The sequence below is a fragment of the Gastrolobium bilobum genome, unplaced genomic scaffold (genome assembly GCF_033153095.1).
Source record: "Gastrolobium bilobum isolate Gb01-03AN ecotype WA unplaced genomic scaffold, APGP_CSIRO_Gbil_v1 utg8085, whole genome shotgun sequence".
Taxonomy (NCBI): Eukaryota; Viridiplantae; Streptophyta; class Magnoliopsida; order Fabales; family Fabaceae; genus Gastrolobium; species Gastrolobium bilobum.
Window position 1 is genome coordinate 384,845 of NW_026899665.1, and position 25,936 is coordinate 410,780.

At 38.8% G+C, this 25,936-nt stretch overlaps 1 protein-coding gene across 1 annotated transcript; it reads left to right on the plus strand.

The window, feature by feature from the left end:
• Nucleotides 1–704: 704 nt before the first annotated feature.
• LOC133292455 (uncharacterized) lies at nucleotides 705–18,294 on the plus strand. Its single transcript, XM_061490862.1, has 13 exons — nucleotides 705–981; nucleotides 1,089–1,234; nucleotides 1,711–1,802; nucleotides 5,085–5,198; nucleotides 12,701–13,031; nucleotides 13,503–13,682; nucleotides 13,858–13,938; nucleotides 15,034–15,252; nucleotides 16,140–16,282; nucleotides 16,395–16,561; nucleotides 17,038–17,255; nucleotides 17,405–17,497; nucleotides 17,912–18,294. The coding sequence occupies exons 1-13, from the start codon at nucleotides 783–785 to the stop codon at nucleotides 18,110–18,112; spliced, it is 2,184 nt and encodes a 727-aa protein (XP_061346846.1). The 5' UTR covers nucleotides 705–782; the 3' UTR covers nucleotides 18,113–18,294.
• Nucleotides 18,295–25,936: the final 7,642 nt, after the last annotated feature.

Below are 25,936 nucleotides of genomic sequence, written 5' to 3' on the forward strand. Positions count from 1 at the left end.
CATTGGCAAAACACATTGCATGGATGAGCATTACCACGTTCAATCTACACTAAGTTAACCGCACACTTAAATTTACATTTAGTCCACAATTAAACTCAGTGACCAATATTTTACAAATGCCTACGTTTTCGAGTGAACCCAACAACCCAAGCACCTGAAGAATCAAGGAAAACACCTCCACAAGCTGTTAACTTTTTACCAAGAGTTGCATAACTCAAGAATATAGGAGGTTGAAATTTGTTATTTACAATTAAATTATTAACATTAATTTATTTTCAATATAACTCATTAAATAAAGTCACATTTTTTTTCGTTGATTCATTAATTTTTTTAATCAACACAATTCAAACATTCGTAATGTCAAAAACACTTTTTAAATAAGCACTTTCAAACATAAATCAATTCACTTGCTAAAATTAAGTTCATCCAAAATTAAAATGTATGCATAGATTAGATAATTTATATTTAATTTGTAATCAATATTTTACAGATAAAGTTTATTTAAAAATTCAATCATTTCAGAAATCCTGACCATAGCGTTTTATTTTTCATCAATAGCACCGCCAGCTAGCTGTTCGATTTACATTGGGCCAGCTCATTGGGCCCAAAATATTAGTCTCGTTATTTCACTAAACTACATTCAGATAACAAGGAAACGGCGTTGAACACTGTTTTCTGCCACTGCGCGCTGCCTCTAACGGCTGAGAGCTGTTTAAGAAAACTGTGATAATTCGTTTTATCATAATTTCGCGTTCCCATTATTTTGAGAACCAAATGCGATAATGGCAACGGCGCTGTTCACTCTCCATCTCTGTCACTTCGGCCGAAATTTACGAAAAACACTCTTCTCCACTTCCTCTTGTACTCTTCTGAACCCTCGTGACTTCACATTCCGTCGCAAGTTCCGTCGCCGAATCTCCTTCTCTGGCTCCACTTTCTCCCGCCGCTTCTCCGCCGTCGCAGCCGGTTCCTTCTCCCGAGGTACGAGATTTTCATTTTTCAGGCTTCTTTTGTGTCAGAGTATGTTAATCCTTCTTGAAAAACTGAAATTGTTTACTTATTTGAGATTTATTTTTTTTTTGAATTAGATTATGAAATCGGAACAGCAGATGAAAAATATGATGTGATTGTAGTTGGAGGAGGGCACGCAGGCTGCGAAGCCGCCCTCGCCTCTGCACGTTTGGGAGCAAGAACTCTTCTTCTTACTCTGAATATTGACCGTATTGCGTGGCAGGTTTGGTAGAATTATACGCCCCTTGCAGGATTTTTATTTTTAATTCTTGAATCATGTATCAATATTATAGTTGTTAAGAAATCCATCTTGTTTTAATGCTGCTTCCTTTTGTGGTTTCATCGAAGTGCTTCGTAGTTCATTCAGCTTGTAAGACTTCACCTATTTACTGGCTGTAGCAATATTGCAGCATGTATTGTCTTTTGTTACATAGACTTTGTAATTTGAAATTCAGTGTGTCCTTTGAAATATAAAAACCATTAATGTAGCTATCATCCTTGTATAATATATAAGTGGTGGAATGGGCTTTTTGTTTTGTGTTTTTCGATGTTCAAAATCAAGCTATATGTGTTTGCTATCTGTTCTGCCTTTGCTTGTGCCGTGTATGCCAATCCCTTATTTTGATTTGGTTAAGCGTGTGATGCATGCTTCTATCTATAAAACATGAAGAGTTTCTAACTAAGGCCAGTTCTGTGCAGCCTTGCAATCCAGCAGTTGGTGGGCCTGCAAAGTCCCAACTTGTTCATGAAGTGGATGCGCTAGGTGGTGAAATAGGGAAGATTGCTGATAGGTAATTTGAAAGATGCATACAGCTTCACTTCTAGTTCTTTTGCATCTTCATAGGTAATTTTGTGGATGCAGTTAGGTATGATCATTAGACCGTAACTGGCATAGTTGACATTACTTGCCTCTCTTCCTTTCAGTTTTATATACCAATTTTCCTTCTTGTTTCATTGGCACTATATAAGATTTTCCACTTCTGAATTGTTAGAATATTAGATATGATATGATTAGATATGATTAGATATGATTGGATTCCGTCTTATCCGTAAATATTCTGACTGTATTCTGACTGTATTAGGATTAGGTTTGGGCCTTTCACTTAAGCCCATTAGGGTCTCTATATATTGTAACTCTCTGACACAGATCAATACACAACATATTATTCTTCTATTATTTTATATTCAAGTTGGTATCAGAGCAGACTTCACGCGATCAGGACCCTCTCTTCCCGGCGACCAGGTCTGTGGTGGTCCGGTCAGCAAAGCATCTCCCACGCGCCGTCACGCGCCACCTGTCTTCTCTGCGCGTGGGCTTCACGCGCCACCTTCTGCCGACGCGTGAGCACTATTCCGGCGGCTTTTTCCGGCCGGTCTTGGACAGAGAAGCTCGCCTTCTCCTCCCCTTTCTGGATCTGTGATTGTTTCTCTGTGGGTCTGACCTTAGATGCGTGGTTTTCTCCTCCCCTTTCTGGATCTGTGATTGTTTCTCTGTGGGTCTGACCTTAGACGCGTGGTTCTTCTTGATTGGATATCGTTTGCCTTCGTTTACGGCTTTTATATTTTATCTTTAAATGGCAGCAGTATCTCATGATCTCTCGGAGGTTAACTCTCCTTCTATTGTTGCAAATATAGCTCAGTCAGACAATGCATCATTTGGTTCAGGTTCGGACTATGCTGCACGCGTCTAAGGTCAGACCCACAGAGAAACAATCACAGATCCAGAAAGGGGAGGAGAAGGCGAGCTTCTCTATCCAAGACCGACCGGAAAAAGCCGCCGGAATAGTGCTCACGCGCCGGCAGAAGGTGACGCGTGAAGCCCACGCGTAGAGAAGACAGGTGGCGCGTGGGAGATGCGTTGCTGACCGGACCACCACAGACCTGGTCGCCAGGAAGAGAGGGTCCTGATCGCGTGAAGTTTGGTCGGAAAAGTCGCCGGAAAAAGTCTCCGGTTGCCTGAACAGTGATTCTGACGGCGGGCGGTGGTTCCGGTGGCCGTCGGAGGTGCTGACGCGTTTGGAAAAATCACTCAGAGGCTGTTTACAGCCCTAGAAGGCTTGCCGGAAGGACGCACGGCAAGAAAGAGGACTCCTAAGCAGTGGGCTTAGGTTTTAGAGCAAAAAACAAGGTCTTTCTTCTATTTCTATTCCTAAGACCATAGGTGAAGCACTTTCCCATCCAGGGTGGCGCCAAGCAATGCTTGATGAGATGACTGCACTTCATTCCAATGGCACTTGGGACCTTGTTTCTGCTCCTCCAGAGAAGTCTATAGTTGGTTGTCGCTGGGTTTTTACTGTGAAAGTTGGACCTGATGGCCATATTGATCGTCTCAAGGCACGTTTAGTTGCCAAGGGTTTTACTCAAATCTTTGGCCTTGATTATAGCGATACATTTTCTCCGGTCGCTAAGATGGCGTCAGTCCGCCTCTTTCTTGCCCTTGCTGCTGTTCGTCACTGGCCACTCCTTCAACTTGACATCAAAAATGCCTTTCTTCATGGTGATTTACAAGAAGAAGTTTACATGGAGCAACCACCTGGTTTTGTTGCTCAGGGGGAGTCTGGAAAGGTGTGTCGTCTTCGGAAATCCTTATATGGTCTCAAGCAGTCTCCTCGAGCATGGTTCAGTCGCTTCAGTTCTGCTGTTCAGGCGTTTGGCTTAATCCGCAGTAAAGTTGACCATTCTGTGTTTTATAGGATTACATCTCCTGATAAGTGTATCTATTTGTTAGTCTATGTTGACGACATCATTCTCACCGGAAGTGATCAAGACGGAATTCGTCAGTTAAAACAGCATTTGTTTAGTACATTTCAAACAAAGGACCTTGGGAAGCTGCGTTACTTCTTGGGAATTGAGGTGGCGCAATCCAGACAACGCATTTCTATCTGTCAAAGGAAATATGCCCTGGATATCCTAGAAGAAACTGGTATGTTGGGGAGTAAACCAGTTGATACACCTATGGATCTTAATGTCAAGTTATTGCCCGGACAGGGGGAGCCGTTATCTGATCTTGGACGTTATCGGAGGCTAATTGGGAAGCTCAACTATCTTACTGTGACTAGGCCAGATATTTCTTTCGCTGTTAGTACGGCTAGTCAGTTTCTTGATTCCCCTTGTGATTCACATTGGGATGCTGCTGTGAGGATCCTCCGATACATCAAAGGAGCACCAGGAAAAGGTTTGTTGTATTCAGATCAGGGAAATACAGAAATTTGTGGTTATTCAGATGCTGATTGGGCAGGATCACCTTCGGACAGGCGCTCTACTTCTGGCTATTGTGTCTTCTTTGGAGGAAACTTAATTTCGTGGAAGAGCAAGAAACAACCTGTTGTTGCTCGATCTAGTGCAGAAGCTGAGTATCGTGCAATGGCAAATGCTACTTGTGAGTTAGTCTGGTTAAAGCAGTTGATTCAGGAGCTTCATCTTTGTCAACAGAAACAACCCATGACACTCATCTGTGATAATCAAGCTGCGCTACATATATCCTCTAATCCTGTCTTTCATGAGAGGACCAAACATATAGAGATTGATTGTCACTTCATTCGAGAAAAGATTCAGTCAGGAGAAATCAAGACTGCTTTCGTCAACTCCTCTGATCAACTAGCGGATGTTTTCACTAAAGCTCTTAGAGGTCCTCGGGTTGAATACATTTGTAACAAGCTTGGTGCTCATAATATATACGCACCAGCTTGAGTGAGAGTGTTAGAATATTAGATATGATATGATTAGATATGATTGGATTCCGTCTTATCCGTAAATATTCTGACTGTATTCTGACTGTATTAGGATTAGGTTTGGGCCTTTCACTTAAGCCCATTAGGGTCTCTATATATTGTAACTCTCTGACACAGATCAATACACAACATATTATTCTTCTATTATTTTATATTCAAGTTGAATAATGCATCTTTTATATTATTAGATATTTACTTTTGCTTCTGGTTTAATGTAACTGCTATCTTCCAGATATTCATGAGTTGTTGTGTTTATAATAAACTACATTTGTGGTATAATCTAGTTTGAAAAGGTGTTTTTTGGGTTTTTGATGCTCATACACATATTTATGTTGTGTTCAGATGTTACTTACAAAAGCGTGTACTCAATGTCTCAAGGGGTCCTGCAGTTCGTGCATTACGTGCTCAAACAGATAAAAGGGAATATGCCTTGCAAATGAAAAATGTAGTAGAAAGGCAAGTTCATATCCATAACCTTTTTCCTTTTCCTTTGTTATTTCCAGTATCTTTTTTTAGCTGTACTCAGTTTTTGCATGTGCTCTATAATAAAGTCATTCAGTGTTGCAAATTGAACCAAAATCTCTAGGGGTCCAAAATTTTAGGTCAAGTTCTAACCTTCACGTGATTTTCCTTTCCAAAAATCCTCTAATGAATTTATACTTACCTATACATGTATTAAAAAATATATATCCCTAATTTCTCACAGTATAATTTGAAAATAATAATTATTTAGTAGTAATTTTTTTTTCTTGTAGTCTTGCCAATTCTCATAATTATAGATGCAACTCTAAAACCACCACAATAATAGGGACAAGAGAGATATTAGATTGGTTCTACATGGTGAAGCCAGTGAGATGGAAAGTTAGAACTCTTTATGACTTTCTTATGGCTGGTGGGTTAAAATAAATACTTGGGATGAAATTATTTTTTTGAACCCTAATATTACAAAAAAATGGCGGGATGGGGGAGATGCCCCTCTCAACCCTTGAAAAGTTCTGCTAATGGAGTCATTTTTCCTTATACGATATTCTTCTTGCCCTGTAGATGGCCAGTTTTACTTCCATGTTAACACTTAACACACCTTTGAGCGTGCATTCGAAGATGAGTTTCACAGGGTCGAATATTTGTTATAAAACACGCATTTCAGCATTTTGGGATATAGAACTTTTTATTTTGTACCAGGCAACTTTGTCTATCCACACATCTAGTACATTCTTTTCTTAATGGTTTCTTCTAAAGCTACCTTAGGTGAGTTTCTGTTATCTTCTCCTGGATAGGTGTTACTCCAACTCTCTCCTAGATCCATTTGTTCCTAATCTTATCTTTTCTCACATGTTCACTCATCCGCCTTAGCGTTCTCATCTCTGCTAGACATATATTTTGCTCTTGGCACTTCGCTGCCCAACATGCACTACTCTATAGTATCGCTGGCCTTGTAGCTGTCTAGTAGAATTTTTGTGTTTGATAGGCACTTTGTGATCACAAATTTTGACCGAAACTTAAACCTTAATGCAATATTTTATGGCAAAATTAAAAGTTAATATTTTCACTTATACAAAAGGTCAGTAGTAGTTCTATATGAATAACTGTCAAAGTTTGTGCCCTTTACAATGTTTGTGATATGTAACTCACGTCAAGCAAGGAAAATAGACATACCTCAAGGGGGACAATTGATTGAATTAGGAAAAATTGTTGTTCAGAAGTATTACCTTTTCGTGAGGACATACATATCTATCAAGTTGTTTTGTAATGTACTATCTCTCGCAGTCAACACCAAATATTGAGTTTCACTCACAATCATGGCGGGACATTACTGAAGGGACAATTGATTCTTCTCTATTGCGTGGTTGCATAAATATTCATAATTACCCTCATTGTCAGCCATGAATATAAGCAGTAAATTGATAAAATGCTTTCTATCTTGTTAGGATTATAGGTTTATGTAAGACTCGAATATTTGAATTCAACAAGGATTTGCAAATGGAAATGTAAATCTGTATTTTCACTTTTTATATATTGAGAAAGGATCAGTACAGTATTCAGCTTCTATTACAGAGAATGTACTTCTGGAAATCAAACTAATAACAAGACATAATTCGTAAGACAAATTAACATTCAACAATTACTGAAATGACAGAAAATAAAGGATAGGTTCAGAGGAATTGGAGAGCCCCTGATCTCTCCCAAAAGTCCAGAATTCCCATTGTCCAAAAGGATCCTTCTTCCTTCGGTTCTTCCCATCTTATTCTCTTTCTTCCAACCGTTTCAAGGCACTGCTCTTATCACCTGGCTGTGATTCACCATTTGCTGCCTTCTCCTCACGTGGTAGTGACATGGCATTGGACAAGTCAGCATTAATAGCCTCAGCATTAACCGTCACCTTTTCCTTGCATAAAGATTGTAATTCTCTGAAATGCTTCCTACGGTAAGCCACAAACTTAGGTGGGGTTGTATCAATACTCCCCCCCAATTGACGCACCTTGTCCTCAAGGTTGAATGAAGGAAATTGATTGTTGAGAAAGAAAGAGTCCTCCCATGAATCTTCATAGGAGGGTAAGTCATGCCAGTGAATCAAAACCTCAATCGAGTTTGCAGCAGTCTTCCTCTATTTCAGCACACGAGAAGGGGTGACCTGCAGCTCCAATTCTGCCGTGAGCATTGGTGGGAGTGGTTGGACATGATCAGACCCAGAGATGGCTTTCTTCAGCAATGAGATGTGAAAGACAGGATGAATAAGGCAGGTAGGTGGTAGATCCAGTTTGTAAGCTGCTGCCCCCACGCTCCCAATTACCCGATAAGGCCCGTAAAAGCGGGGACTTAGTTTCTCATTAATACGTCTCGCCAATGTTTTCAGCCTATAAGGTTGAATTCGCAAATAGACCATATCATCTATCATTAACTCCACATCCCTTCTATGTTTGTCCGCCTGGACCTTCATGCGGTTCTGGGCCAAAATCAGATGCTGTTTCAGCTCTTGTAATATAGCATCCCTGTCTTGTAACATTTTATCCACCTCGGCCACCCTGGCCCCGTGTCCAGCTCGAAACAATGATGGTGGGTCAGTACCATATAGAGCTTTAAATGGAGTGGTGCCAGTAGGGGCTTTATATGTGGTATTGTACCAATATTCCGCCCAATGTAACCATTTAGGCCAATGCTTGGGTTGAGGCTGGCAAAAACAACGCAAATACGTTTCCAAGCACTTATTCACAATCTCCGTTTTCCCGTTGGACTGGGGGTGGTATGCGGTACTAAACCGCAAATGTGTGCCAGCCTGTTTGAACAATTCTGACCAGAAATGGCTAAGAAATTTTTTGTCTCTATCAGAAACAATGGATTGTGGGAATCCGTGTAGCTTAACGATATTTTTAATGAACAACAAGGCCACTTCTTGCGCACTGTAAGGATGACATAAGGGCAGAAAATGGGCATACTTTGAGAGCTTATCGACTACCACTAGTATGGTGTCTACCCCACATGCTTTAGGAAGGCCCCCAACAAAATCCAAAGAAATATCAGACCATACCTATTCTGGTATTGGGAGTGGGTGCAGCAGGCCAGCTGGTGTCAAAGTAGAAGATTTACTTTGTTGGCAAATCGCACATTGAGACACATAAACTTGGATGGTCTTCTTCATCCCTTCCCAGTATATTAGATTCGATATTCACTTGAAAGTTCTGAAGAAACCTAAGTGTCCTCCCATGCGGGTGTCGTGAAATTCCCTAAATAGAACAGCAATAAGAGGAGAGCCTTTAGGTATCACCAGTTTGTCCCTGAACCACAATTTACCGTCCTGAACATGAAAACCGTGGTGGCTGCCTGGGTCTTGAATTAATTCCAGGATGAGCTGCCTCAAATGGGGATCTGATTGTTGCTGCTCCTCAATCTGATCCATCAAGGGTAAGGAGACTACAGATGTGGAAAAATATTGCACACGAGAGAGTGCATCCGCCACTACATTCTCACGGCCTGGTTGATACTGCACCTCAAAATCAAAGCCCAACAGTTTGGATGTCCATTTCTGCTGGTCTTCCCCCAGGACCCTTTGATCCATCAAGTACTTTAGACTCTTTTGATCGGTTTTGACCACAAAGTGCCTACCCATAAGGTAATGCCTCCATTTCTGCACAGCAAAAACCAATGCCATTAATTTTTTTTCATAGACTGACTTACCCTGGGAGCGAAGTGAAAACCCCTGACTTATGAAAGACAGAGGCCTTCCCTCTTGCATCAGCACAGCCCCTACTTCTTTGCCAGATGCATCAGTCACAACAGTGAACAATTTATTGAAATCAGGTAGGGATAGAATAGGAAGGTCGCACATAACTTTCTTCAGGTGTTCAAAGGCCATCTGTGCTTCCTCATTCCAGCAGAAGGAGTCTTTCTTCAGCAAATTTGTGAGAGGTTTGGCTATCATCCCATATCCCTTGACAAATTTTCTATAGTATCCCGTCAAACCAAGGAATCCCCTCAGCCCCTTCACGTTCTGTGGCATTGGCCATGCACTCATTGCTGCTGTCTTTGCTGGGTCTGCAGCAACTTCCCCTCTATTGATGATGTGACCCAAGTAATCAATCTGCGTTTTCCCAAATGAACATTTCTTCCTGTTGGCAAATAGTTATTGATCCCTCAAAGTTTCCAAGATCATCCTTAGGTGCTGTAGATGGTCCACCTTGGTCTTACTATATAACAGTATGTCATCAAAGAAAACCAAGGCGAATTTACGAAGAAATGGCCGCAGGACTTCGTTCATTAACACCTGAAAAGTTGAGGGAGCGTTCGTCAATCCAAAGGGCATCACCAAATATTCGTAATGCCCTTCGTGTGTCCTAAAGGCGGTCTTCTCGATATCCTCTTCCTTCATACGTATTTGGTGGAATTCTGATTTTAAATCCAGCTTTGAGAAGATGCAGGATTCACCAATTTCGTCAATCAGCTCGTCTATAATTGGCATTGGAAACTTATCTAGCACGATCATTTTATTGATCTTCCGATAGTCAACACAGACCCTCCAAGAGTTGTCCTTCTTCTTGACCAAAATAACTGGGCTTGAGTAGGGACTTACACTGGGTTGAATGAAGCCAGAGCTCAGCAATTCGAGGATGCCCTTCTCTATTTCCTCTTTCTGATAAAAAGGGTACCTGAATGGCCTGATATTGGGGACTTCACTCCCTGCCTTAAGCAAAATAGCATGATCCCGACCTCGTTTTGGAGGCAATCCTGTTGGAACAGTGAAGACATCAACGTACTCCTCCAAGAGCAGGTGTAACTCAGCCCATGCCACCTCCCCTTCATCCTTTTGTCCGCTCTGGAACACTGGTTGTAAGAAATACCCTTCTCCTTCACCCATAATTGCCTTCACCGTGGCTTTGAGAGATGCTAGGCTTCTGGATAATTCAGGCTTACCCTTAAATATAACCTCTCTCCCTTCGTATTTAAAACAGATGAGTTCCCGAAAGTTGGCCTTCACATTACCTAGACCTTTCAGCCAATCAATTCCCAACACCACATCCGGTCCACCCAAATTGAACACGAATAGGTCTTGTATGATCTGACACCCTTGTATCTCCAGCCTTACCCCTCGACAAACCCCACTGCAATTTAATTTCTCCCCGTTTCCTATTTCCACGTTGTATGTTGGTGTATCCTCTATCTCAAGCTGGATGTCTGAGATCAAATCAGCCTTGGTGAAATTATGGGATGCACCGCTGACGATCAAGACTATGACACGCTTCCCCTTTATTTCCCCCCACAAACGCATCGTCTTGTTAGTCGTTAACCCCATCAAACTATAAGACGAAAGCTGCAGCGCCTCCTCATCTTGGACCATGGCTTCGCCATGAATTTCTTGGCTAGGCTGATCTTCTTCTTCGCCATAATCATCTATCACCAGCAGACGCAGTTGCCGTGCTGCACACCGGTGACCAGGATTCCATCTCTCTTCGCAATGGAAGCATAGCCCCTTGCGTGATCTATCCTGCAAATTCGCTTGGGGTAGTCTACGATTATCGCTTCGAGTGTTAGTGCTCCCTTGGCTCTCAGGTGGCTGATTTGTGATCGGTGCTGTAGTATTAGGGTTATTGATTGTCTCCATTCTCGAACCTTCTGGCACAGTGTTATTATTGGGTTGGGTAGTGTTATTATTGGCAAATCCACTTCTGGCATATATTGGGCCTGAATTGTGCTGGCCCGTGAACCCATTGTTTCCTCGGGTATTATTTGAGCGGGTCACGTTATTGTGGCTCCCTTTTACAAATCCGCCCAAATGGGCCGATCCATTTCCCCCCACTCCTTCGGTGGCCCAAGCCCAGTTCCTTCTCTCTATCCTTTGTGCCTTCCTCATCAGCACCGGCAACGAATCCAGCGGCTGCATCAGGAGCTCTTCGCGTATGCAATTCGTCAAGCCACTCAACCAGGTCCCACGCAATACTTCGTCGTCTACATGCTCCAAGGTTCCACTGATTCTCTCGAAATCCCTCAGGTATTCTTGAACCGTTCCAGCTTGGCGCAAGCTCAACAACTCGTGCAACGGATTCCCTTCTAAATCCGGTTGGAACCTGCTAAGCACCTCTGTATGAAAAGATGCCCAAGTAGCTTGCATGGTGTTTCTTTCCCACCATTGGTACCAGTGGAGTGCCTCTCCTTCCAGTACCACCATTACAGCTCTCAACCTTTCCCTATCATTCAATCGATTCACCTCAAAATACCGATTAACTCTGTTCAACCAGTCATATACATTGTTCCCAGAGAAGGTAGGTATCTCCAATTTCCTCCCAAAATCTTCTCTTCTTCGTCCGCCATAGTCATCTTCATCAGTGAACTCTGGAGACTCTCGCCTTCTCCTTCCGTCCCTACCCCTGCTTGCTCTACTGGATGAGCGACGTTCATCCATGAGCACCTCAGCGAGCCCAGCTTCTACTCTTTGAACTCCCTCTTTTGTCCTCCCTATTCTTGCCTCCATTGTTTCTACTCGATTATCCATAGTTCTCGTAAGAACCATTTAGCGCTCCCAGAAAAGAGCTTTGATACCAATTGTAAGACTCGAATATTTGAATTCAACAAGGATTTGCAAATGGAAATGTAAATCTGTATTTTCACTTTTTATATATTGAGAAAGGATCAGTACAGTATTCAGCTTCTATTACAGAGAATGTACTTCTGGAAATCAAACTAATAACAAGACATAATTCGTAAGACAAATTAATATTCAACAATTACTGAAATGACAGAAAATAAAGGATAGGTTCAGAGGAATTGGAGAGCCCCTGATCTCTCCCAAAAGTCCAGAATTCCCATTGTCCAAAAGGATCCTTCTTCCTTCGGTCCTTCCCATCTTATTCTCTTTCTTCCAATCGTTTCAAGGCACTGCTCTTATCACCTGGCTGTGATTCACCATTTGCTGCCTTCTCCTCACGTGGTAGTGACATGGCATTGGACAAGTCAGCATTAATAGCCTCAGCATTAACCGTCACCTTTTCCTTGCATAAAGATTGTAATTCTCTGAAATGCTTCCTACGGTAAGCCACAAACTTAGGTGGGATTGTATCAGTTTAGGGTTAGGAAATAAGGAAAAGAGAAAAAGACAGCTAACGGTAGTGAACTAAAAATATGATTTATAGATGTAATGGTTTACAATACTCTAACTAACACACATATTTATACTAATAAGTAGGTCAAGTAGTTGTACTACTAGTGCAAGCCAAAGCCCACTACAAATAAGACTAATAACCTAATAGTCTTAATATCTTAACATATGTGATAAGAAACATCACCTTATAACTCAAAAAATTGTAACAAGCAACATGACAAGTGGAGGGTGCAGGGTAGCAATTTGCACTCTAGGTCCCTGATATCTCCAAATATTCTTTGGCCCCGTGTGATCTTTTTCACATGCTTTATGCATCTGCTCTTGTTTGGTACTTCCCATCACATTTTAATTTTGAATTTATTTTTTGCAGAGCTCCAAACCTTTATATTCGGGAGGCTATGGTCACAGATATTTTACTGGGGAAGAATGATAATGTGGAAGGTGTTTGTACATTTTTTGGAATGAAATTCTATGCTCCATCTGTAATTCTGACCACAGGAACTTTTCTGAGTGGTAAAATTTGGGTTGGTAGAACTTCTATGCCTGCAGGAAGAGCTGGCGAGTCTGCTTCACATGGATTAACTGAGAACTTACAGCGACTTGGTTTTGAAACTGATCGGTTGAAAACTGGAACCCCAGCACGAGTGGACATTCGCACCGTAAATTTCTCAGGATTAGAACCTCAGCATGGAGATGAAGAGGTTCTTCCATTTAAACCTATATGTATGTTCATTAGATTCAATTTTGGTTTGGATCATGTTTTTGGTTTGTGGTTTTCAAATGGTTTTGTCTGGACTTGGAAGTTTCGTTGTCAATTTTCTACTTATGTCAGTCTGTTAGGAATCTTGACACAACTAAAATGCTTTAGTAATTTTGCCACTTGGAGAAATATGTCCACCAGTCATCAGTTGGGCAAGTTCCAAGATGTTTTTTAAGTTGATTCTCTGATTGCCTTGGTTGATGATACTATTTAGCATAAATAAGTTTGCAATAATTTTAGTTTCAATAGTCCCAAGAAATTACGACACGATAAACAAAATATATTATTGCTTTTCCTTCAGTGCTGAATGATAATGCTAATCGCTAACTGCTAGTAGTCTAGTCTGTAGATAAAAGCATTTACTCTGTAACAGAAAGATGGTGTTTCCTCAGTGTATCTTCATAATTGGCAGGTTGGCTGGTTTAGTTTTGACCCTGATGTCCATGTTGAAAGAGAACAGATGTGCTGCTACCTAACCCGTACCACAAATAGTACTCACCAGATAATAAGAGAGAATTTACATGAAACTCCCACTTATGGAGGATGGGTTGAAGCCAAAGGACCTAGATACTGCCCTTCCATAGAAGATAAGGTTTGTTTCAACAATATTTACTTGTTAATTTTTTTATTAAAAATAAGTTAACCTGTTTCCGTTCGTATCAGTTTAATATTTACTAGTTATAGAAAAAGGTGTGATCTGAAGCATCTGGTCAATTATATTGGAATTATTTGTATTATTTTCTGATGTGATATATTGTTCATTTTAGATTGTAAAATTCCAAGATAGAGAGTCTCATCAAGTATTTCTTGAACCAGAGGGTCGGGATGTGCCTGAGCTTTATGTGCAGGTAAGTTATATATTCTTTTTTTGTTCTATGTAATCTGAAAGAAACTTGCCAATTTAATCTTTTGTGGGGGAAAGGGGGGGAGGGGGTTTACAATAATATGGTGAAGATTCATACAGTAAATTAACAAACTGATATAATTCTGGGGAAATTAATAATCAGTCACAAAAGTGGTTGGAACAAATATATATACCTGTTTAAATAGTGATGCATGGAGTATGACGAAGATCTAAATTGTGCCATCATGTCCTTGTTTAACATTAATAAATTGTCAGATATTTGAAGTATTACCAACTTTATGAAACAACATAGAAAGAGATGAAAAATCGAGTTTTGTTGTCTTGCCTGATGGAATAAGGATGTAATGGGATGGAATATGGAAGAAAGATAGAGTTGAACAAGCTAAATTCTCTCTCTCTCTCTCTATCTGAAGCTCAATTGAAGGTGAATTTAGGGTCACAAGACTTATGAATAAAGTCCTCCTTCTCTTTACTTTACTGTTTCCAGTTGGGGAAAAAGGGGGGAGGGATGATCATGGCTTATATGACCTCTTTTTTATCTTTTGAGGATGTCTTATCCTCTAGCTTTGTACTTCTCTTCCTTAATGAAATTCTCTCTCTCTCTCTCTCTCTGTGTGTCTTTATATATATATATATATATATCCGTAAGTATCTCTACATCCACGGTGGCAAAGAATACTCAATGCACTCATCATTGTATAAGTCCTCATTTAATTTCCATTTAATAGAGAATAAATAAATAAATGAATAAACACAAGTAAATAAATTTATTTTCTCTATATTTATTGATTTTTGTGTTTATTTATTTTTCTTCTCTCTCAATCTTTTCTTGCTTTTTTTGGGTTTATCGACCGCTGAACTCAACTAGTTTGGTATAAAGTAGTTGTTGTTGTTTAGTTTCTTATTTTTAATTTTACTCTTTTTGAGCACAATGTACACATGACTGTGGTTTTCAAGTATTTAGCTTTTTTATGAGTTCATACTTCTATTCTTTATGCTAAATTATTTATGAGTTCTAAATCTTTTCTAATTTTTTATGGGTTCATACAAAAGATTGAAATGTATTTCTATTTTATAGGGGTTCTCGACGGGTTTGCCGGAGAGATTGCAATTACCTTTGCTGAGAACTTTGCCTGGACTTGAGAACTGTTCAATGTTGAGGCCTGCATATGCTGTGGAGTATGATTATTTACCCGCCCACCAATGTGCTAGGTCTCTTATGACAAAGAAAATACAAGGATTGTTCTTCTCTGGTCAGATAAATGGAACTACTGGCTATGAAGAAGCTGCAGCACAGGTATTCTTTTAAAGTTCATTTGTGCTTATTAATGTAATACTTTTGTTTTTTTCGTGTTGTGAGTTGTATCATGAGGAATTTATTAAACTCACCTGGCTAATTGGGCTTCCTGTTAATCTAAGTTTCATGGAAACGGGTATGAGTACCTTTACCTGTATGGGTATTTATGGGATATGGCAAAATTTCTAAACAAACCAGTGAACAGGCAGAGCAGGTTATTACATTAGGTATATATTTATGGGTTTAATGTTTCTCATGTTGTAGGAGATAAAATTATTTCCTACATACACGTAAAAGTATGTAAAGTCCATACTTTCTCATTCTCTCTCTTCTCTTTATATGGCTCTACATGGGCCTCACATATTTTTACGTGTGTGAAGGAGATAATTTTATCTCCTACAACATATGAGAAACATTAAACCCTATATTTATATATAAAAACATTGAGGCTTACTTTTCTTTTGTTGTAGGAGAAAAGTCTTGTCTCCAACTAAGACATAAAAAGTGGGGCTCACCGTCATTTAAAAAAAAAAACTGGGGTGCAGTTTTCAATGTTAGTGCAGGAGAAGAAATAACTCCTGTCATATGAGAGTTATGTTCCCCATAAACATAAATGATGAAGTAATTAAATTATAAGAAATATTTAAAGAAAGCAGAGTTTTAAATAGAGTAAACTAAACACTTAGTAACTAAACTTGGTGTTTTACATTGACTGACCTGTAGTTGATTGATAAGGGAAAATTGTGTACGAACCCATGTCTATCCAATTATTTATGGTACGGGATACTTGCTAGTTACGGGTACAACAACCTTTTAGGAGTACCCATGCATCATAGCTACTCATATAGCAAGTTTCCTATCACAATATACTATTTTTCATCCTTTAGGGCATTATCTCTGGTATCAATGCTGCGAGACATGCAGATGGTAAGCCACTCATTGTTCTTGAGAGGGAGAGCAGTTATACCGGAACTTTAATTGATGATCTAGTTACCAAGGACCTGCGAGAGCCGTACCGCGTGTTAACAAGGTAAGCTAACTAAGATTACAACATTTCTGCTCATAGATGAATGTATGCTGCTTTATTCTGTTTCTGATTTATTGACAAATACACCTTAAAAAGTTTGTCTACCTCATATTAGCCGCTCAGAGCATCGGTTACTCTTGAGATCTGATAATGCTGATAGCCGTCTTACTCCTTTGGGTCGTGAAATTGGGTTGATAGATAATAGACGCTGGAAACTGTACCAGGAGAAGCAGGCTCGGATTTCTGAGGAAAAGAAGCGATTGAAAATTGTCAGGATTTCAGGTTTGTTTGTTTACTATGCTTGTGTGGCAAATCACTCACTTGGGAGCTGTTTCTTAAAAGGAACTAAAAGAAGTTTATCCTCTGGGGAAAACAAGCTGGTGATATTTGCATATAATAACAAATTCATTGAAATGTTGATGACTCGAGTCAAATACAGTTGTTGGCCTTGCTCTTGTCAAATCCCATTGTTTTATAAATATTTTTATTACGTTACTTAAGGATTAGAGTGGAAACTACTGCTTTATATAGTCGAAGAGATAATCCACGCTGGTGTAAAGTAGAAATCTAAATTATTTGTGATTATTATTATCCAAAATCTAGGCAAAATGTCTGACTTTTTTTTATCTAGTAAGACCCCATTGTTTTGGCGCTACTCCAGCCTTGTACTCTTTCCTTCTAATAAATATTCTGTTGTAGATAAAAAAATTATTTATTTTCTTATCAATTATTGTTACTCTCCTCAATTTTCTCATCAGGAGGGGATTTGGCTGCGGAGGTTACTCTTCTGTCTGATCAGCCTGTAAAGGACTCTTCAACATTGGAAAATCTTCTTAAGAAACCACACATACACTATGGAATTCTTGATAAGCATGGTTTTGGTAACAAAAACTTATCAAGAATCGAAAAAGAATGTGTTGAGATCGATATTAAGTATGAAGGTTTCATCTTGCGTCAGCAAAGTCAACTTCAACAGGTATTTGTTAAGACATGTCAATGAGAAAAATTGATGCACTTTGCTCCGTGTCCATATCACTATCCCGAAATCATTTTAGTTTCTGAACATTTAGAATTTCAGAGGTTTATTTGATGTGAAGTCTAATTGTTGTGTTGGATTGCATATAGATGGTTACTCAACAACACAGAGCACTTCCTGAAGACTTGGATTACTATGCATTGACAACTTTGTCTCATGAAGCTCGTGAAAAACTCTCCAAGGTTTGTAACTTGTATGTTTATCAAAATAGATATTTGGGTCATTACAAACCGAAATGCATCCCTGGATGCACAAGTTCACCGTACAAATTTTGTAATAACAAAAAAAAGTAATGAGATCATGTGAATAAAATATTTATGACAAGCAATCCTTCAAGTGCTAGTCGATATACCGCTATATTGAACTCATGAAATATAAAAAAAAAACTGAAAAGCATATATGCCTGTTGAAGGATTTTGGGTAGGGAAGGAAATGTCAAGCAATCGATTTTTTGAAAATTTTAAGCTCTTATGTGAAGGGAGATGAATGATTTTATATTTTATATTATGTTGTGTGTAATAAAATGGGTGGGTATAAGCAAACTCTATACTTCAACTGATTTTCCAGGACTTGATAAGTTCTTTCAATGATTTTAGGTTAAGCCTCAAACCATTGGTCAGGCAAGCAGAGTAGGTGGGGTGAGCCCTGCTGATATCACTGCTCTACTCATTGTGCTCGAAGCCAATCGGAGGAAAGCTCAAGATCAAAGGAGGTACCAGATGATGACTGCCATTCGAGCAAATACCGAAGATGAGGTGCCTGAAGTTTCTTTGACTGAAACGGTCAACTCTGGATAAGTTTTTATGTCACTTTGTCACCTGACCATTCTATTGATTTTGACATTTAGCTGTGCCATATTGTGTATCTGTATGATGTAAAGGCTACAAAATCATTGTACTAAAAAAAAAAGAAAAAAGCTACAAAATCATAGATGAATAGGTTTACAGAGAGATCGGAGAGAAAGGACAAGAAACTAATTTTGTGTTTTTTTATTTAACAATTTTATTCAATTGATAAAATTTAAACAAATTTTGAGATTTGAAATAAAATGACTTATGGAGGATATAAATGTCATCTTCACAAAATTAGATAGATAATTTTATCAAGCTTAAAATAAATAATCGGTCCTTATATTTTTTTTTTATTTATAACAGTTTTTATATTTGTGTTCTATTTAGATTTTCGTGCTTATTTAGCAATTAATTTGTATAGTTTTTAATTATTAAAGTGTTTACTAAAATTTATAAGGACTAAAATATACATTGGACAAAACTATAAGAAATTATTGTTTATTTTAACTTACTATCGAATATTTGTTGGAGAAAAATAACGAAAGAAAAATCAAAGGGAGAACTGAGGCCATCTTTTACGTATAGAGGAGTATTAGTGCCTAAACAGAAAGAAAGATTGAAATCAAGGACAGGGAGAAAACACTATTTTTCTTTTTTGAATTTTATTAATAAAAAATAACCAAATAACAATAGCGTTTTCAAAGTCTTAAATAGAAAAAAAAAAAAAAAATCAAACAGAATCAAAAGGAACTATGTACAATCAAAGGAAATAATACAAAATCAACACACACTTACACATAATATAAGAAATAACAAAAAAAGGTAAATAACTAACAATTATTGAAAAATCCTAAACTATATAAAAGCCCAAAATTGTTAATGTTCATGGCAAAGCAACGTCAATCCAAGTTAGTCAGCTCGAGTGCATCCTCCTCCCCCGCTAGGAAAAGATTCACCCTCGAATTTGATTCGTCTTCATCGATATCAACTTCTTCATGTGGTAACCCAGGCGTCAACTCTTCTGGTATAATATCACCAAACTCCCTAATTAAGGGTAGAACTTGTGAATGCAATTCTTTGATATGCTTGGTATGTTTATCTACATTTGAATTAAACCACTTGGGAACTAGAAATGATGCGAGTTCTAAGGGAGTAAGGGGACAAAACCCATAGACTATACCAAAAAGACTATTGCCTGTAGTTTGGTTCATTGATTGCATTTGTGATTTGTCATAAGAAAATTCTGCTTAAGGTGACATCAACTCTCATTGCCCCTGATTATCTCCAATTAAACTTCTACCAAAAGCTAAATCTTTATTTCCATGAAACATGAGGTTGTTATGCCCGTTGTACCTAAGTTCATAATTTTGTTTGCAAACTAAAGATTGCTTAAATGAAGGCTCATTCCCCATGACATCTTTGGATAGAACTTCAGCTTTGTCAGAGATATTAAAATTTCTAGAAATTGACTTCTCACCAGAATCACTATAAAGGATTTCTTCCATCTCTGGATTCTCATCGTCTTGCTCCCAATCATACTTATCATAGATAGGGATCTCGTCATAAACTGGAGCATCCATAATTGGATTCTCGTCATCTTGTTCTTCGTTGAATGCATCATAGATAAAGACCTCATCATAGATTGGAGCACCAATAAGCATCATAATCTGTTGATTTGGACAATCCGTAGCAAATGTCCAATCCCCTAACACTTGAAACACCTCTACACCGCACTAGTGTTAGTTGCTGAGCTCAATAACTCCTCCCTATCTGGAAATATAGGTTGAAATTTTGAACCACTTCTTTTTCTCTTACATTGTTCTTCTACCTTCAAAGCCAATCGACATACATCCTCATATGACCAATTTTGCTGCAGGTATACTACATCTGATATCTCAGTTCGCAGTCCTCCCAGGTAACGAGCAATCAATTGTTCGTCCTCCTTTACGATATCACAGCGCATCCGCAGATGGTAAAACTCTGCGGTATACTGTTCAACTGACAGGTCTCGCTATAATAGCCCATATTAATTAATTAGGAAATCAAGTGTAATTAATTAATTAAACATGTTTTAGTGAGTAAAATTAAGTATAATGCTAAATTAAATGAATCTGAGTCACTTTGGAGTTAAAAATGTACTCAGTGAAAATTAAGGGGTATAAATGGGTACTGGCAAAAGTACCCAAAATATAAAAATAAAAATAGTAACATTCCTAGAATAATATTCCAGACTTTTGGGTAAAGTTTGGTAATTATTGGAGTTGAATAGATAGACGAACCAATACCCGCTTAAAGCCACTTAACCTATGTTAAGTGACTTAAGCTACCAAATGACCCCCATTTCCCCCAGAAACCCGTCGCCAGAAAACAGAGGAGAAGAGAAGAGAGGGAGAAGAGAGGGAAGAAGAAAAGGGAAAGAGAGAGAGAGAAAGCAAATCTCAACCAAATCCATCCGTTCAAAAGCCTAAACCACTCCAAATCTCCTCCTATTTCATAATCCTAGCTTTGTTTTAAGTGGGGAGCATTGTGGAGAGAGATATTACCTCTCAAAAATTCGGCCCTTTGGTGAAAATTGGGGTTTTGGGAAGTTCAACCTCCATGGGAGCTTGAGGAACACTCCTTGCTTGGTTGTGTGACCATTGGTGGTAAGATTCTAACCCTTGAACCTCATGATTCCTTGAAATTTGCATGAGTTAGGGTTTGTGAATAGTAAATTGGGATTTTTGTGAAATGTAGTTGAATTAGCTATGTTCTAGGAAGAATGGAGTTTAGAGCATGTTGGGAAAAATGCTAGGAACGACATTTAATCGGTGGAAATGAGCCTAGATAGTCATTTGATAATTGCTCATAATATTGGAAAATTCATGCTTGGATTGGTTAGTATTCTAGCATGTTGAACAATTAGTGAGTTGAATGATTGATTGGATCCTTGTGATGTCTAGGATTGAGACATTTGGACCAACCGTGAGTGATCAACCATTGGAGCAAGCTATGGAGCTTGAATAGCTCATTGGAATTGGTAAGCACATACTTGTGTGGTGTTTTGAATTGAACATTTGATGGTTGATTGTGAAATACTCTTGGATGCAATGTGTTGATTGCATTACACCATGTGTAGGTGTTGGTTTTGGCGTAGAGTATTGTTGACATTGGTGAAGAACAAAGGTCGACTGAAGCATTGAGGTAAGCCTTCGGACCTTGGGTGTAATTCCCTTGACTGTTCTACCAAGCCCTGAAAGGGTGGAGGTTGTGATTGTGTATATAAATGCAATAAAATAGTGTAATGCTTTGTTATACGTATGTGTATGCATTTGGTGTGGCATAGGATGGTGTTTCCTTATGTTGGTATGTGGCATGACGATGCGTAAATCATACTTGGTAGTTAGCTGGCCAGTAGGACTATTTGCATCTGAGTTTCCTTAGGACAGCTTGAGAGCTCGAGGGATTTCTCCTGGAGATGTAGTGCACTTTGCATAGATATGTATTTACTGCATTATTATTGTTATTGCTCTTACACTGATATGGAACTGTGGGGTGGAGAGATGCTCCAAGGACCCCTGGTTTACTGGATATATTCGTATATCTCACCCCGTGTTGTGGGGACCCCCTTTCAGGTAAGGATGCTGCAGGAGCCTCTGGTGGCAAGTGGCCATATCTGGATTATGCATGAAATATGGCACTTCTTTGAGTTTATGCATGCCTTTTGTAGTTGACATGTATAGGATTTTATTTTGAAAGCCCATGATCATTTGTATATCTTGATTCATTGGATGAACTTAGCCTATGCTCATGCCTTTGGTTACACCTTTTGTTGATGGGAGCCAAGGGGATGATCATAGGGTTTTGTAAGCTAAGTTCTATGATTTGTAAAGGATATGTAATGTAAATGATGCCTATTTGAAATTCAACATATGCATGCTTGTTATGTATTGAGTTGTTGAATTGGTTGGGCTGAAAATCAATTAGGTACCTTTTGTTTAAACTGGTAAACGATGAGAAAACAAAGGTCATGCTGCCCAAATTCTAGCTAAATCTCATGAGGAGAGGTTGGGTGAGTGCTAGGATTTCGTTTTGGGGCATGGATAATTGGGGTTTGTAATGGGGATGTATCTTCCCCTAGGCTTGGACTTGAAAAATGTGGGAATTGGAATTCCCTGGCAGCGCGCCTTGGCGCCCAGGAGCGCGCCCAAGCGCCCTGCTGCCCCTGCGTGTGCCAATGCATTCTGCCTCCTCGCGCTGGAGCGCCTAAGTGGGGGCTTAAGCGCCCAGGATTGCGCGCTGGAGCGCCCTGGCGTGCGCTTAAGCGCCCCTTGCTGCAGAAAGTTGGGTGGCTTACTGCCCCCTCGTGTTTTAGCGCCCAGGGTGGGGCTGAAGCGCCCAGGGTTGCGCGCTTGAGCGCCCTGGTCCGCGCTTAAGCGCCTTTAGCCACTGTAGGAGGAGATACTTCTGTCTCTGCGCGCTAAAACGTCCCCGTGGGAGCTTGACCGCCCAGGATAGCGCGCCTGAGCGCCCTGTTGCGCGCTTAAGCGCCCATCCACACTGGAATGCCTGATGCTTACTGCCTCCGTGCGCTTAAGCGCCCAGATGGAGGCTTTAGCGCCCGATAGCGCGCGCGCTTGAGCGCCCGGTAGCGCGCTGAAGCGCGCGGGGCTTGTGACCAACACTCTCTTGGGTTGCTTCAAATTGTCCTAACTTGGGCTACAGTGCTCCGATTTGTGCACGGTTTGAAGCCACGGGTAGCTAATGAAGAAACCTACAATATAGTAGAAGTTGTGAAATAAATAAGAAGTAAATTAATGGTTTAAAAATGGAAAATGAACATGATGTTAAGCTTAATTTATCTGTTTCCGCAAGGTAATAAGGTTATGATCACGAAAATGGGTATTATAAGTTCGGTACGTTTTAAAATGAAAAATTTATCCGGATTTTAATTGAACCCATGTGATTGTAACTGCGCTTAATATCATAATGCGATGTTAACAAACCGGTTCTAGAACGGGGTGTTACACTCGCTGCTTGAGATTATGGTACTCAATAAATGCCTCTTGCTACAGGTAAGAATTTTTGTTGTAATAGTTTCTTCATCTTATTCCAACTCTTGATCTTCGACTTTCCTTCCCTGGTTTTCTGCTTCTTAATGTGTTCCCACCAAATTGAGGCATGCTTCCTCAGTTTGATAGCAACCAATTTGACCTTTTGGTCTTCTGTCAAGTCTTTGATGACAAAGACCTTTTCGGCAGTGTGAAAACAGTCGATAAACTCATCTGGATGAGTGGCGCCCTCGAATTCCGTAATCTTCACCCCAATATTAGCAAAAAATGATTTAGCGCCAGGTTGATTTTGTCTTTGTCGCTCCTGGTTCCAAAATGGGTTTTCGTTCCTTTCTTCCACATGAGATGATCTTTTAAATTTCCTTCCTTCATCTGATTCGTACAACTGTGTTATGGCAACCAGTTGTTTGAGCCCCCGAATTCGTCTATCTTGTTCTCCCATTGCAACTACAATTGTGGCATCTCGCACGTCGATGTGTGAATGTTTACCATTGCCATTAAGGGTGTTACCATGTCCTCTATCGTCGCCGCCTCGACTCTGTCGTCCACGACCACCATTGTTTTGTTCAATCATTTATGTTTTGATTATCAAATAACGCCGAAGCAGTAACCCATTGGTTAAACAGAAAAAAAAGATTGAAAACAAAGATTTTGAGAAAAACTATTTCTCTTTTTTGAATTTTATTAACCAAAAACAACCAAATAACAATAGGGTTCTCAAAACCTTAAATAGACAAACAAAACAAAACAAAAATAAAATCAAAAGGACTCATGCACAATTAAAGTAGATAATGCACAATCAACACACACTCAAACATAATATAAGAAATAACAAAAAAAAGGTAAATAAATAACAATTATTGAAAATTCCCAAACTATAGAAAAGTCCAAAACTGGTAATGCTCATGGCAAAGCGACGAATCTTGCTCAGAAGCCCTTTTCAAATTGTCTATCTAAATTTTAACCTAGTCCAAGTCGATCAGTAGTATGTACAATAATAAGAAACTACGAAAAAATGGCAGGGAGCCTGAAACCAATGTTGCATTCCAAACATTTGAATAAAGAGAATCTTAAAGGCCAGATTGATTTAAGAAAGCGTTTCTGTTTTTATTTTTTTTGTTTTTACTAAAAATTATAAAAATATTACTTAGTCTTTACTTTATTTTTTGTATAAAATTTTAAAAATAGGAAGGGAAATAAAAAAAAAATATTTTTGTTACTAATAATGAAAACATAAAATATTTTCTTAAACCAAACAGTTCTACTTTTTAAAGGATTGATAGTTTATATTGTGTTTTGATAATTAGTTTGAGTTTATTACTGACAGAAGAGTCAAATTGAAATCTTTTATTGATTTCATTATAATTAAATTTAAAGAAAGCACCATTACTCATTAGTTTGGTGTTCTTTCTTATTCCCAAAACCTCGAAGATGAAATACAGGGAAGAACAACATATTAATGAGTAAATGATACATTCTAATTTGTTATGTGCTAAGGGGATTATTTTCTGTTAATTAAATATCAAGGTAAATAAAAGTTAATACAGGTAAAGTTGTTGGGTGAATTTAAAATATCAAACTTTTATGCACCTTTTACTAAATATAAAAAATAACATTAGGTTGGCGAAAAAAGGTTAATTTGTCAATCAATTAACAGAGTTAACCCAATATGGTGCTGGTAATATGGAGAAACCAATGTTATTAAAATCAGTCCGATCATTAATCCGGTCAAGTTATTAGGTCACTAGTTTAATGGCATGACCCTGTATATGTAATTTTATAATTTATATTAAAAAATTATAAACATACTCAAATATCTAAAAAAATGATAAAAATTTCAAATATTTTAATATAAAAAATAATAAATCACATATTATTATCCAATAAAAGATCAAATAAAAATATAATAATCGTGATACGAGACTTTAGGTTCAGAAAACGACATCTCTAACTATAAATTAAATCAAAATTTTCTACATAGTGCATAATTGAGATAATATTAGTGTTATAGGTACGTATCTTATGTAAGTCAATAAGCAAAAAAGTATTCAAATATGTCCATTATGAAAATTTTGAAATTTTTTTTTTTGGCGACCGGGCCGGGTCACCAAATCAGTGTTTAACCGACCAGGTCACCGATTTTCATGAAAATCGGCCAGGTTGCATTGATTCTGATGCATGACTGATCCGTTGTTTTCACCGGACTAGTTATATGAACGGTTTATCGATTCATGGATCGACCCGACTTAGTGGGTCCGTTTTTATTATATTATGATGTGCATTAACTAATAGTATTTGGGTATCCTATACCTCATTGGTCGGAGTTTGGGTTATTTTGCATGCATGAGCATGACGACTTCTATAAACGATGGGCTCTCATTGTGAATTAGTAGCAACCAAACCAACTCAAACCCCAACTTGGATAACCATAATTGGAACCCGCTTCCCTCTCTCTTTCTCTGTCTTTGTGGGCGTATTTGTTCTAACATTAGCCATGTTTTAGGTTAACAAACTTTTGAATATGTCTACCCTTTGAGAATTTCCCATTTTCAGGCTTCATTGCAACTACACCAGAAGAATTAAACCTGGAAAAAAAAAATTAAAAAAAAAAAAACCCACCTCCAAAAGGAACCCTTCTCATCACCCCCATGTCAGGCCAATCTTCCTCCCCAAAACATTAACCTCCTCATTGCTTAAAATGGATGATGATAAAGACGAAATCTTGATCCGGCCTTCACATATTTGATCATTATTCTACACCTTCTGCTGTGTGGCACAA